Raw genomic sequence first — 13,839 nt, forward strand, 5'->3', positions numbered from 1 at the left:
GCTCCCATACAGCTCTTCACTTAGTACCACTTGTTTCTTTTATAATTCAGCCAAATGTAGCTTAGCTTGCACCTGTGACTGGTTTGTATGTTCATGTATCACCTAAAACACTGTATAGTTCAATGTTATTACGTATTATTCAACACTCACTACCTGTCCTTATAATGTCCAGAATACCATAATTACACATTATGCTTGACATAAAGACCTTAAACAATGCAACAACAACAAAAAAAATAAATAAAAAAACATCGAAAGTGTGTGTGTGTGTTGGGGGTGTTTAATTAGATATTGAACTGTGTTTTGTACGTTGGCGTAATGATACCAGTCTCACCAGTTCGTGTCTTAATGTTAATTATAGTGACAAGTGACAAGTTTCTGAATCGTATTGAACAAACATGATAAAGGATCATTCGGCTCTGAAGGGAATCGGATCATAGAGTCGATTCGTCCACCAATGACTCATCGCTGGCGGCTAGCTTGACGCTAGTAGCCTGAGCTCAGCTGGTCCTCGCGCTCCGTGCTGCAGTCCACGATCAACGTTTCTGCGTTTAAAATAAATGAACGTGTCGAACAACGGACTGTCGGAACAGTTTGACCCGCTTTAGTAGACTGTTCAGACGCTTCGACTCGTGTCTCTCTCTCTCTCTCTCTCTCTCTCTCTCTCTCTCTCTCTCTCTCTCTCGCACACACATACACACACACAGAGAACTGAACCGTGCTGGTGCAGCCAGGTAGCTAACTAGCATTAGCTCGCTCCGGCAGCTAGGTTAGTTAGCTATTTAGCTAGCAGCTGAGCTAACACGGCAGAATGGATCTTTTTGACGACCTGCCGGAGCCCACACAGACCCCCGGTGAGTGATGAAGGGACGGTCAGTGCTGCGGCACCGACCGCCGACAACAGACACGTTCAGCACAGAGCCGAAACACGACGCGTCGAATGGGACAGCGTTACCAGTAACACCAGCGTCACCAGTTTACCTCTGTGCACTGGCACACAGTTTAGCTTGTACTTGTACGTCAGGTGTTTCAGTGTCAAAGTAAGATCCGCAGATTCAGGTGTTGAGCAGAAATGAAGCCAAATAGAAAAATTAAAGGTTAAAGGTCAAGTTTAGGCTTCACGAAACTACAAACAGTGAAAATAAAAACTACAGGAGAACAATTAAAGACAAAACTAACAAGAGGCGACGCTGCGAGTCTCCACCAGACAGAAAATAAGAAGATTCAGTACTGTTTGGTAGAGTTCAAGCAGAAATATAAAGTAATATTCCGTTTAAAAAGCAGGAAATTAAATATTAAATTTATATATGATGTATTTAAGATAGTCCGCTCTGTTTAAATCACTGCGCTGCGTTTGCTTTGGTTCTTCTTCAGCTCCGGTTTCTGCAGCGTCCACCACAGAAGAAGAGAATGAAGAAGAGGAGGAGGAAGAGGAGAGAGCGTCCAAACGTAAACGAGGCGCCGCAGAGAGCCGCTCGGACGAGAAGGAGGAGCAGATCAAGAAAGTTTGTAAAGAAGGTTTTCAGCTCTTCCACCACAGTTTGTTTGCTTCTCAGTAAAGACTCACAGTCGATGGAAATGAGACATGTGGACACTGAGTGTGAAGACTGACATGTTTGTCCAGGTCTCCCCGTGTTGAAGGGCTACGTGGCGGCGAGGCGTGGCGAGCGCGAGGAGATGCAGGACGCTCACGTGCTGCTGAGGGACATGAGCGGCTTTCTGTCCGCTCTGCCGGCTCAAGTGTAAGACCTGCGAACGTCCAACAGGAAGTCCTCCAGAGGCAGTGTGCGTCTCTCTGATGTGTCCCCTGTGTCCCGCAGGTCTCAGGTGGCGTTCTTCGCGGTGTTTGACGGTCATGGAGGAGCTCGAGCTTCTCGATTCGCTGCGGAGAATCTTCACCATAATCTGGCCAAGAAGTTCCCGAGCGGTGAGTCTGAGGGGGCGTCGCCAAGTCCTCCGGCAGGACGGCGAGCAGCGCGCCCTCCCTCCGGGCTAAATCGTGTCGTCTCTTTCAGGAGAAACGGAGAATGTGGACAAGCTGATTAAAAAATGCCTCCTGGACACGTTCCGGCAGACGGATGAAGACTTCCTGAAGAAAGCGTCCAGCCAGTGAGACGAACGTTTTCTAGATCCCCTTCGTGAATAAACGCTGAAAGTGATCCAGCTGTAGTTTGGATGAACGGAGCCTCGTGTCTGTCTGTGTTGTGGAACAGGAAACCAGCGTGGAAGGACGGGTCCACGGCGACCTGCGTGCTGGTGGTGGACGACATGGTGTACGTGGCCAATCTGGGGGACAGCAGGGTACGCTGGTTTGATCATGTCACCACGGTAACACATGGTCTCTGCTGGATGTGGCTGGTTCACCTGAAGGTCTGTCTGTCCGTCCGTCCCTCTGTCTGTCCGTCCGTCTGTCCCTCTGTCTGTCCCTCTGTCTGTCTGTCCGTCCGTCTGTCTGTCTGTCCCTCTGTCTGTCTGTCCGTCCGTCTGTCCCTCTGTCTCCAGGCGGTGTTGTGTCGGATGGAGACGACAGGAGGCGCAGGCGGTGCGAGGAGGTCGGTGACTCTGGCCCTCAGCAGAGAACACAACCCGACCATCTACGAGGAGAGGATGAGGATCCAGAGAGCGGGCGGCACCGTCAGGTTCAGAGTTCGCATCAGTTTATCGAACTTTATTTAAACAAGAATGAAGCACTGAGCTGACGTGTGTGTGTGTGTGTGTGTGTGTGTGTGTGTGTGTGTGTGTGTGTGTGTGTGTGTGTGTGTGTGTGTGTGTGTCAGGGACGGCAGGGTGCTGGGTGTCCTCGAGGTGTCTCGCTCTATCGGAGACGGTCAGTACAAACGCTGCGGAGTCATCTCAACCCCCGACCTGAGGAAGTGTCAGCTCACAGCCAATGACAGGCAAGAACAGAGCAGATGGCCACTGCTGATTGGTCAGAGTGCAGCTGTCAGAGTTCTTCTTCCGCTTCTTTGTGAGACGTTCAGATCGATGCCTCTCTCAGCAGCTGCTTAGCCTAGCTTAGCATAGCATAGCCTAGCTTAGCGTCTCAGCCTGCAGGCAGCAGCAGCTCACAGATCAGCGTGTCAGGTGTTGGTTTAACGGTCGTCTCTCTGCAGGTTCATCGTCCTGGCCTGTGACGGTCTGTTCAAAGTCTTTTCTGCTGATGAAGCTGTGAAGTTCGTCCTCGGCGTCCTGCAGGTTTCTGTCTTCTCTTCTGGAGGAGGGTTGATGGCGGCTTTGGGCCACCATACCTCCGCGCAGTGACGGTTTCTGACACTTCTGGGTTTCGTGTTGCTGTGATTCAGTTTTAGTCATTTGATTTTTGTCCAAGAAGTTTTCAGTCCCTCTGTCCCGTGTCCAGTGTCTCATGATCCTCTGATGGTTTTCTGAACATCCACAAACACACTGCTAACAGGAGCTAACAGCTAATTCAGCTAACTTTAAACAATGGGACTAAATGTGACTCACACTTCACTCACTGACTCCACAGCAACATTATACTTCCTATTTGCATCCCCAAAGCATCATGGGAACAGTAGTTCCAAACCTTAGAGCACAATTCCTCCCAAACAAGGCAAAGAGTGTTAATAAAAGTGACAGAATCCATAAATGCCTCCCTGTGACCTTTGAACTCAGAGTGATGAGCCGTCTCCGTCCTGCAGGAGGGCAGCGTGGAGCAGAGGCCGGGCCTGACGGAGGAGGAGCTCAGGTTTGAAGCCGCCTGCCAACAGCTGGCCGGAGAGGCGGTGAGGCGGGGCTGCGCCGACAACGTCACTGTAATCCTGGTTTCTATTGGCTTCTGAAAACACACACACACACACACACACACACTCTGCACCTGGCTGACCTGATTGTCTCGTCTGTTTTCCAATAAAAACCTTTTTCTTTATCTTTTGAAGTGATTCAATGATGTTCCCTCTGAGCTCACTCAGCCACAGCTTCACCGTCCATCACTTTAGTCACTTTGCAGGTTATTAATACAAAATATCAATCAACTAATAAATAATCAATATGACTCAACCTATCAGCAGCATATAAACTCATTAAAATTTGCTCTATCTCTACCGCTGCAACATGAAAGTGATCAATCAAGTTAATGCATTAATAATTATTTTACAGTAACATTCTGCAAAATGAGTACTTTTACTTTTGTATACTTTGATTCTAATACTTTTACTTGAGTGAGATTTTAAACGCAGGACTTTTATGTATATGGAGTATTAATAGTTTTCTAAAGTAAAAGAAGTGAGTTCTTGTTCCTCCGCTGAGCAGCAGTGCCGCTGTTGTTCCACCTCCGCCCGCTGGGTGTCGCTGTTTCTCCGCTGTTTGGCTCTGAGGCACCAACCCGGATGTTTGGCGGAAGCTGTCGGGTAGCAACAGCGGCGGGCTGCAGGATGCACGGACAGCTGCTACTCTGAAAACACACCAAACGCTGTTTTATTGGTATTTTCAGCTAAACTGCGGCAAAATGCAAGGCGGGCAGGCGCGCGTGCACGGTGCCGAGTTCTTCCGCTTGTATTGAAACTATCGATTCTGCGCGTGGAAGAAGGATAAAGACAGTTTTCCTGTCGTGGACGGAGTTTAATACGAGGGAAGAAATGAATCATCAGCGTGAGAGAGGAGCAGCTGGAGGGACGACACAACAGGGAGCAGACACACCGCTGCTGATGCTAAGCTAACAGGCTAACCGACGGCATGAAGAGCGACCAGTAAACTTTATCAACAGCTCGACTCAGTGACAATAACACAAGAACGACTGTCGGACAACATGGACATGCTGGACTTCGAGGAGTGTGTCCAAGACTCACCTGACTTCAGGTAAGCAGGACACATACACACCTGGCATCTTCAAACTGCGCGAGCGCAGAAGTTCCTGACGATGTTTTATTGGTTGTGTTCAGACTGAAGCTGGAGCTGCACGAGGCGGATGTGTCTGTGCTGGAGACGCAACTAGACAAGGTACAAATACTACTACTACTACAGTTACTGCTACTTCTGTCAGTACTGTTACTACTACTGCTACTACTGTTGTCAATGCTATTACTGCACTATTACTACTATAAATACTGTGCTACTAATAACTACTCTTATTACTACTGAATTACTGTAATCACTGCTACTATTAATACCGCCTCTACTATTACTGTATTTACTAATGCTATTACTAATGCAACTACTGCTCTAACTACTACCAAGTACTGCTATTATTATGACTTACTGCAGTTACTACTTCTACAACTAATAGTGTTACTGTTCCCACTGACAGTACTACTGCTACTACAATACTGCTGTAATTACTGTCACCTTTGTACTGTACAGTACTGCTATGCTGAAGAACTGCAGTACTGCTGCCCCCTGTGGCTGAAACAGTTCCTACATCATCAGACGTTTCTCCTCCTCATTGGTCTGTAATCTGTGTCTCTGACCAATCAGGTGATGAAGCTGTGCAGTAAGATGGTGGAGGCGGGACAAGCGTACAACGCAGCCAATCAGCTGTTCCTGACCGGCCTGGCTGAACTCTCCATGTACCACAAGAAGGACAGCGTTGTCACCGTATGGAGCTACATAATGCTAAGGCTAACGCTAATCATATCAAAGCTACTGTAACGCTCGGCTCCTCTGCCGACCAGAATGAGATATAAAAACAGGACATGCTAACGACGCCCTGAATTATCTCAGCAGCTATTAGACGTGGGGCCAGAGGATGTGTCCTAATAATAATAATAATTGTCCTAATAATAATAATAATAACAATAATAATAATAATGATAATAATAACATTTTCATCCAGCATGCTAGGCTTGTCATTGTTAGCATTTAGCTCAGAGCACCACTGTGCCTCAGTACAACCTCACAGAGCTGCTAGCATGACTGCAGACGTCTTCAAGATCAAAGTAAAATCCAGCATTGTGACACGATTCTGAAAACACCAATGCTACCTGAAGGCTAACGCTAAACGTAGCTGCTAACATGCTGCTGAACGCTCAGTCTGCGCTTTGTTTTGGAGTCGAGTGGAAAAACTTTTCCTGTCAATGTTTCTCACTGACTTCCTGTTTCCTGTCACTCAGAACTGTCTGAACCAGTTCAACCAGGGCCTGCAGGAGATGGTCAGCTTCCACACGGTGAGCGCGCACGCGCACACACACACACACACACACACACACACACACACACACACACACACACACACACACACACACACACACACACACACACACACACACACACACACACACACACACACACACACACACACACACACACACACACACACGCTTCCTGTTTTCTGTGTATTGTATTGTCTTTCCTGCACTCACTGTGAGTTCAGGCTGCAGCTCATGATTAAAATTCATTGTTTGAAAGGAGAGGCTTGGTCCAAGGGCCCCTGATGTCTTGGGGCCCCTGGGACCAGGTTCTGGTTCAGGAATCCGTCCATGTGGTCAAAGCAGCTTGAAGCAGATCCAGTGCTGAGTTCACGTCTGTCTTTGTCCTCAGATGCTGTTGGATCAGACTCAGAGAGCCATCAGCCAGCAGCTGACCAACCTCTGCACACAGTGAGTCCAACACACACACGCACGCACGCACATGCATGCATGCGCGCGCGCGCGCACACACACACACACACACACACACACACACACACACACACACACACACACACAGGTATCTGCTGACCTCTTGTCTGTCTTAGAACCAATAAAACAACAATATTGTCAATCGCGGACAGAAAAGCAGCTGAGTGATAAAACTGTCCTGACGATGATGACGATGATGACGATGATGACGATGATGATGATGATGATGATGGTGCCGTGTGTCTAGGTTCCTGCCCCAGCTGGTGGAGACCAGGAGGGAGTTTGTTCGGATCGGGGAGGATCTGGAGACGGCGGCGGTGAAGAGCGCTCAGGTATCTCGCCATAAAGCCGGAGACGCCGAGCGGGCGAGTCACCTGCTGCTCGCCACGCGCAAATGTTACCAACACTTCGCCCTGGACTACTGTCTGCAGGTACGCGCACAGAGCTGCCGCCACGCCGCCATTTTCTTTCCTCATGTTTCACACTGAGATTTTCTTCACGCTTTGACTCTTTCAGCTCAACACGTTCAAGACGCAGCAGAGACTCGACGTCCTGAACGCAGTGAGTCACATGATTCCTCAGGTGGACATGGTTAGCCTAGCTTAGCATCAGTTAGCCTGGCATTCGTACTTTAAAGGTGCAGCTTTGTGCTGTCAGTCAAACCAACATGAATCACTGAGAATTCAGCTCTGAACCAACCAAGCCTGACGTACCTGAGCTCACCTGTCAGGTGTGTGGGGCTGCTTCAGGTTTGTCACAGGACTGTGTGTGTGTGCGTGTGTGTGTGCGTGTGCGTGTGCGTGCATGTCCTCAGGTGTTCTCCTTCGTCCACGCTCAGTTCACCTTCTTCCACCAAGGCTTCGACTTGCTCAGGGACCTGGAGCCCACCATGAAGACCATGGCAGCACAGGTCCTGACCTCTGACCCTGCCCCCCCAGCCCACTGTGCCTGATGATCAGTGTGATCGCCTCTCTGTAACCTCGCTGTGTATCTCTGTCCTCAGTTGTCTCAGTTAACAGCAGACTGCGCAGCCAAAAGAAAAGACCTGGAGAACACACACCTGCTGGTCCAGCAGAGGGTGAGGACTCTTCATCACTCGTCTTCATCGATCAGGATCCAGACGTCGCTGCAGCAGATAAACAGAAGCTGTTAGTGTGTGCAGAGCAGCTTTAACCTGTTAGCTCTCAGTTAGCTAGCATCAGTCAACACTGATAATCGATTGATCGATTGATCGGTGTGATCGTTTTTTTTAAGACAAAACAAGTCTAAATCCTCTGATTTCAGCCTCATCCTCTCTGACAGTACACTGATGAGCTGTGGACAGAATGAGACATTTGAAGACGTCTTGTTGGAACATTGCAGCTGGTTAGCTTAGCTTAGCATAAAGACTGGAAACGGGGGGAGAAGTAGCTCTGAGTTCAAAGGTCAACACTTCTTCAGCTCACATGTCGTTCGTCTGTACAAAAACTGTAAATAAAGTTTGGCATCTTACAGATTTGTGCTGAACTGACATGAAGTGTGTGTGTGTGTGTGTGTGTGTGTGTGTGTGTGTGTGTGTGTGTGTGTGTGTGTGTGTGAAGGATGCTTCAGGGGAGCCGACGGTCAATCCAAGTCCCGGCAGCGCTGACATCATCCAGGGTTACCTGTTCAAACGCAGCAGGAGGAAATCCAAAACCTGGAAGAGGTGCAGACCCTTTAAAACCACCTGTGTGTGTGTGTGTGAGAACAGTAACTGTAATGTTTCTTCTGGTTTCAGGTGCTGGTTTTCCATCAGAGACAATCAGCTGTTTTACAGGAAGTCACATAAGGTAGGACCTTTCAATCGATGGGCTGTTTTCAGAGATCAGTAGAGACGCTTCTGTCTGGGTGGATCGCAGCAGCGTCAGATGAAGGCTTTAGGTCTCGCTGTCTGTCAGAGAGGCTGTGCGTCTGTTAGATGATGACTGAGCTGTAGCAGCGAGGAGCAGCAGGAGGTGCTGACACTGTGTTGACGCTGCAGGAGGAGAACGTGGTTCTGTTTGAGGATCTCAGACTGTGCGCCGTCAAGTCTCTGGACCACCTGGACCGCCGCTTCTGCTTCGAGCTGCTGTCCGTGCAGAAGTAAGACCGGCAACAATCCACCAATCACACGAGCCCATTCAGCCAACAGTCCGCCCGGCTGTCTGTCTCTGGGTGCTGTCCCACTTCCTGTCTGTGGCACCATTGGTTCCTACTGAAGACCTAAACATTTGAAGTCTTTAAACAGCGTGTGTGTGTGTGTGTGTGTGTGTGTGTGTGTGTGTGTGTGTGTGTGTGTGTGTGTGTGTGTGTTCGTCAGGGTGTGCGCTCTGCAGGCGGACTCGCAGCAGTTGAAGCAGGCGTGGCTCAGCGCTCTGCAGGGCAGCATCGATCTGGCCTACAGAGAGAGAGCCGAGCCTCAGCTCACACAGGCAGGTCACTCACTCACTCACTCACTCACTCACACATTCACTCACTCACTCACTCACTCACTCACTCACTCACTCACTCACTCACTCACTCACTCACTCACTCACACATTCACTCACTCACACATTCACTCACTCACACATTCACTCACTCACTCACTCACTCACTCACTCATATTTTCTGTCAATCGATTGATCAACTAATCGATGTACACAGTGTTTCATTTAGTACCTTCAGCGTGTACTTCGGTGCAGTACTGGAGTAAATGTACTTCGTTGCGCTCCATCACTGCTGGTAGATGGATTTGATTTGTTGGGCGGAGCCAGGCTAGCTGTTTCCCTTTGTTTCCAGTCTTTATGCTAAGCTAAGCTAGCAGAAGGAAATACTGCTTCAAAGGTTAAAACATGTCTGCTGCCTGTGTACAGCCTAAAGAGCTCCCCCCTCCTCTGTGTGCTGGGAACTCGTCCCCGGGCCCCCCTGCTCAGAGGGCCCCTGCGCTCGGCGTGGCCCTCAGGGGCCCCGGAAATTGCCAGTGCTGTGACTGTGGAGAGGAGGAGCCTCGCTGGGCCTCCATCAACCTGGGAGTCACCATGTGCATCGAGTGCTCCGGGATACACCGGTAAGACAGATCTGTGGATACTCTCAGCGCGTACAGGTACTACATGCTGTACACAGTGTACTTCACTGATGTACCTCACCTCTGCAGGAGTCTGGGAGTTCACCTGTCCAAGGTGAGATCGCTCACTCTGGACTCATGGGAGGCCGAACAGCTGAAGGTAACACGGACACACGTGGCATTAATAGCTGCTTAGCTTAGCTTAGCTTAACTTAGCTTAGCATAAATGAATGAATACTCTGCTAACCCCTCCATGTGCTGCTTCTTCTCCTTCAGCTGCTGTGCGTTCTGGGAAATAACGTCATGAACCGGATCTATGAGGCGAGATGTTCAGAGGAAGGACGCGTCAAACCCAGAGCCGACAGCCAGCGGTGAGTCACCTGCCTCACCTCTGACATCATTCATCAGCCGCTACGGCGCCGCGACGTCTTCACGCCTGTTTTTCCTCCTTTCAGAGCAGAGAAGGAGGCGTGGATCAGACAGAAGTACGTGGAGAAGAGATTCGTCCAGATCTGCGGCTCAGATGGAGCTCGTAAGTCAGCGCAAGCGTCCTGCGTGAAGACAAGTCCAAAATCAGGATTCAGTGTCACATCCAACATGTTTGAGTCAAAGCTGCAGTCAGGAAGTGGTTTTAATGTCACCTGCTTTAACGTCACCTGTTTCAACATCACCTGTCTTAACGTCACCTGCTCTGCTCATGCTAACATGCTAACATCATTGTACATGACGCTCATCCTCTGAACTCTTGTCATTGCATCTCAGATGCTGGGCTGCGCCTGTATCGGGCGGCGTTGGCGGGGGACCTGGTTGCCATGGCGGCAGCGTTGGCGGAGGGGGCGGAGGTCAACGGGAGCATCAGCGAGGAGGAGGGACGCACGGCACTGATAGGAGCTGCTGTCGGGGTGAGGAGGTGCTATCCAAGTACAACACAATGAGGTCATAAAAACAACACACACAAACGCTGAGTCATCAATCACACACACACACACACACACACACACACACTATGGGATTTTAGGAATAACCTCGTTTGTGAGAACAGTTTAGTAATTTCAGGATCTAAACGATTAATTTGAGTCAAGTTTCATTTGTTTTCTGGAGCGATAGCGCCCCCTACATCACACCGCTAACGTTAGCTAGCCCCTCCTCACCAAAAGTAACGTCAGCGCTAAAGATCAGGTGCTGCACAGCTCGCGTCGGCTCCAGCAGAGACCTGGACCCAGAGTCAACCTGAACCATGAGATCCTCGTCAGTATCAGCTGGTCTGTCCGTCCATCAGCTGCTGACATCACTGATCAGAACACGACACAGCCGATCAATCTGCTCTGTGAAATGTGGGTGGAGGACTCGTGGTTCTTTCGTGTCCAGGTGGGGTGACATCCAGGATTAGAGGCTGCTCCTGCACTGGAAAAGGACTTGAGGTCCTCACTTGTCCCTGTTGTTGTGTCTCAGTGGTTGTAGTTCTCTGTGCTGTCTGCAGGGGTCGCTGTTGGCCTGCGAGTTCCTGCTGCTGAACGGAGCGAACGTCAACCACCGAGACCAGAGAGGACGAGGAGCTCTGCACGCTGCTGCCACCGCTGGACACACCGGGTAACTGCACACACAGACAGAGAGACAGAGACACGGAGACAGAGACACACACACAGACAGAGAGACAGAAACACACTGACAGACACACAGGGACAGGGACACTCACACAGAGACAGACAGAGACAGACAGACACACACTGACTCATTTAGACAAACTGGAATAATCACTGCTAATTTTCATTGGCTGTTGCAGACAGGTGTGTTTGCTGTTGAAGAGAGGAGCCAATCAGTACGCTGCAGACGAGAGAGGACAGGACCCGTTGGCCATCGCCGTGGAAACCGCCCACGCTGACATCGTCACACTGTGAGTCATCATGACACGTCAGGTCCGTGTGTTCCGACAGGTGGTTAGCCTAGCTTAGCATAGAGACTGGAGGCAGAGGGAAACAGCTAGCCGTGCTATCAGGTCACATGACCAACGGGGGCAGCCGAGCTAATCTGTTAGCATGTTTACCGCCAGCTGAGCGTTTCCGACCTGTTAGCTGTGACGTCTCACTCCGACCATCTCCCAGCAGAGACGAAGGTGCAGCAGTCTCCTCTTCGTCATCTGCTGGAGGGCGACTGGTTAAAGAGTCTGTGGTGAAGTTCTTTAGTGGATCTGTCGATGGCTGAAACGAAGGCTGCAGGTTTGATTTGAGCTGCTGTCATGTTTCAGGCTACGGATGGCGAGGATGAACGAGGAGATGAGGGACTCTGAAGGCGTCTTTGGAGCTGCAGGTCAGTGAACACGTCCTCTCAGAATCACTCGTACCTGAAGGCAGCAGCTGACTGCCGGTGTGTCCTCAGGAGATGACGAGACCTTTCAGGACATCTTCCGGGACTTCAGCGACATGGCGTCCCATGATCCGGAGAGGCTCAGCCGACGGCAGTTCAGCCGCGGGGGAGATGAAGAGGAGGAGGAGGTGCGAGGGGGAGGAAGAGGAGGAGAACCAGCAACCGACCAACAGTGTTGAAAAAACCGAGACTGGAAGCCCGTGCTGGGTTACCCCGGGACCAGTCCGGATGTCCTCTTTGACATTTCAGAGTCCACTGACAGAACATAACACAGCGTAGTCTCCTCTTTTTAACAGCACAGGTGTGAGTACACCTGAGTCACGTTACCTTGAGGAGGAGCTGCAGCTAATGTTTGTTTCATTATCGTTTACCTATGATCGTTTGTTTGTTTGTTTGATCTTTAAAATGTCAGAAAAAAGTGAAAAATAATCAGATTGTTAGAGGCCGCTAGTCTTCATGCTAAGCTAAGCTAAGCTAACCACGTACAGAAGTAAATACATGTACTGCCTGAAAGGTGAACTAGTCCTTTAATCAAATATTAATTTCATCACTAGATAACAGTAAAACCTTGTTAGCATGCTAACTAATGTTAGCATGCTACATCAGCTGGTTACAGAACAGGAAATGAACAGTTACTGTTGGAGCAACGTTACCTGTAAACAGGTGTGATGATGTCATGTAGCGTGGAGGTCACCTGCGTTTACAAACAGGTGTGTTTGTCCAGGAAGTCAGTGAGTGCCGAACCGCTCAGAGCGAATAAATCGATCAGAAGCATTTCACTGAAGTCCGCTCAGAAACTCTAAACTGCTGTTTGACGGATGTGTCCACAGCAGAAGAAGAAAACAGGAAGTGAAACCCCGATTTTAAAACAAAACAACTTGATAACTTGCTGATGCTTTTTGACACAACTGAAAACAAAGACGATGCATTCATGGTCAGTAATTCTCCGCACAGTAGTTTTCAGTGGCGGAGTCCGCCATTCATCCAGATTCAGGTCGTTACCGTTTGATTGTTAAAAAAAATGGCATCTACATTACTCATACATTACCCACAGTGCACTGGGACTGTGACAGCTGGGTGGGAGGGTGAGGTTCCCTTTAGAGAAGCTCTGATTGGACAGTGAGTCTGATGTCAGTCAGACGGGTGGCGGACCCCGCCAATGACAGTACAGACAGAGGGTGCTTTTCATTCCATAAATTGGTCTCCTCGTCTCCTCCACTCGCTTCCTCTCCTCGCGTCTTAGCTCCGCCCAGCGAGGACATGAAAGAGGGATGCGAGGAAGGGACGTGAGGACGGAGGATCTCCTTCAGAAGCCTCCTCTCTCCTCGTCTCCTTCAGGTGCATTTAAGCAATTGGAAGATCCTTCATCATGGCGGAGGGGAAACGACTTCCGGGTCGACGAAGGAGAGACGAGGAGGCACAATTAAATGTAATGAAAAGCACCCTGAGTCAATAAGATGGTTTGACTTCATGAGGTCTTAAAGACAGTAACTCCCATCAGAGTCAGTCTCAGATCTGGACCTGGACCTGGACCTGGATCTGGAGACGCATCAGGTCGGGTCTTCAGTGTCTGAACTTCACTTTTCTTGTTTTGTTGTTTTCTTGTGTTCACAAAGGGATTTTGTTCGTTTCTCAAGGATTTTTAACACTTTACGGAGTTTCAGAGCCACACCCGGATTCAGATCCTGAACGAGGACTGATGTGGACCAGCGCTCGGCCCTGAAGCAGCTGCTGCGTCACGTCTGGTTTATTTATTGATGTTATTGATCTTTAGAGCCTCAGTTCATTCCAGACTGTTACTGATGTGAGTCAATAAAACCTTGGTGTCCGTCAGCCTGCTGTCTCCTGCTTTCACGCGCT

At 49.6% G+C, this 13,839-nt stretch overlaps 2 protein-coding genes across 3 annotated transcripts; both read left to right on the plus strand.

Moving 5' to 3' along the window:
- The first annotated feature begins 705 nt into the window (after nucleotides 1–705).
- On the plus strand, nucleotides 706–3,886 carry ilkap (integrin-linked kinase-associated serine/threonine phosphatase). Of its 2 annotated transcripts, none has more exons than XM_070970376.1 (10): nucleotides 706–854; nucleotides 1,375–1,518; nucleotides 1,625–1,742; nucleotides 1,821–1,927; nucleotides 2,016–2,109; nucleotides 2,214–2,301; nucleotides 2,503–2,639; nucleotides 2,778–2,897; nucleotides 3,114–3,195; nucleotides 3,660–3,886. In XM_070970376.1, the coding sequence occupies exons 1-10, from the start codon at nucleotides 812–814 to the stop codon at nucleotides 3,798–3,800; spliced, it is 1,074 nt and encodes a 357-aa protein (XP_070826477.1). In that variant the 5' UTR covers nucleotides 706–811; the 3' UTR covers nucleotides 3,801–3,886. The 2 variants fall into 2 exon arrangements, with proteins under 2 accessions (XP_070826477.1, XP_070826478.1); XM_070970377.1 differs by having other exon boundaries at nucleotides 732–854; nucleotides 1,375–1,509.
- A 469-nt stretch (nucleotides 3,887–4,355) lies between these two features.
- On the plus strand, nucleotides 4,356–13,813 carry LOC139336313 (arf-GAP with coiled-coil, ANK repeat and PH domain-containing protein 2). Its single transcript, XM_070970375.1, has 22 exons — nucleotides 4,356–4,815; nucleotides 4,899–4,956; nucleotides 5,431–5,550; nucleotides 6,066–6,119; nucleotides 6,493–6,551; nucleotides 6,820–7,003; nucleotides 7,089–7,133; nucleotides 7,387–7,482; nucleotides 7,576–7,650; nucleotides 8,153–8,256; nucleotides 8,329–8,380; nucleotides 8,572–8,672; nucleotides 8,890–9,001; nucleotides 9,425–9,618; nucleotides 9,706–9,775; nucleotides 9,892–9,986; nucleotides 10,071–10,147; nucleotides 10,378–10,517; nucleotides 11,096–11,205; nucleotides 11,399–11,509; nucleotides 11,861–11,922; nucleotides 11,992–13,813. The coding sequence occupies exons 1-22, from the start codon at nucleotides 4,766–4,768 to the stop codon at nucleotides 12,156–12,158; spliced, it is 2,136 nt and encodes a 711-aa protein (XP_070826476.1). The 5' UTR covers nucleotides 4,356–4,765; the 3' UTR covers nucleotides 12,159–13,813.
- Nucleotides 13,814–13,839: the final 26 nt, after the last annotated feature.

This window comes from Chaetodon trifascialis, chromosome 9 (assembly GCF_039877785.1).
Source record: "Chaetodon trifascialis isolate fChaTrf1 chromosome 9, fChaTrf1.hap1, whole genome shotgun sequence".
Taxonomy (NCBI): Eukaryota; Metazoa; Chordata; class Actinopteri; order Chaetodontiformes; family Chaetodontidae; genus Chaetodon; species Chaetodon trifascialis.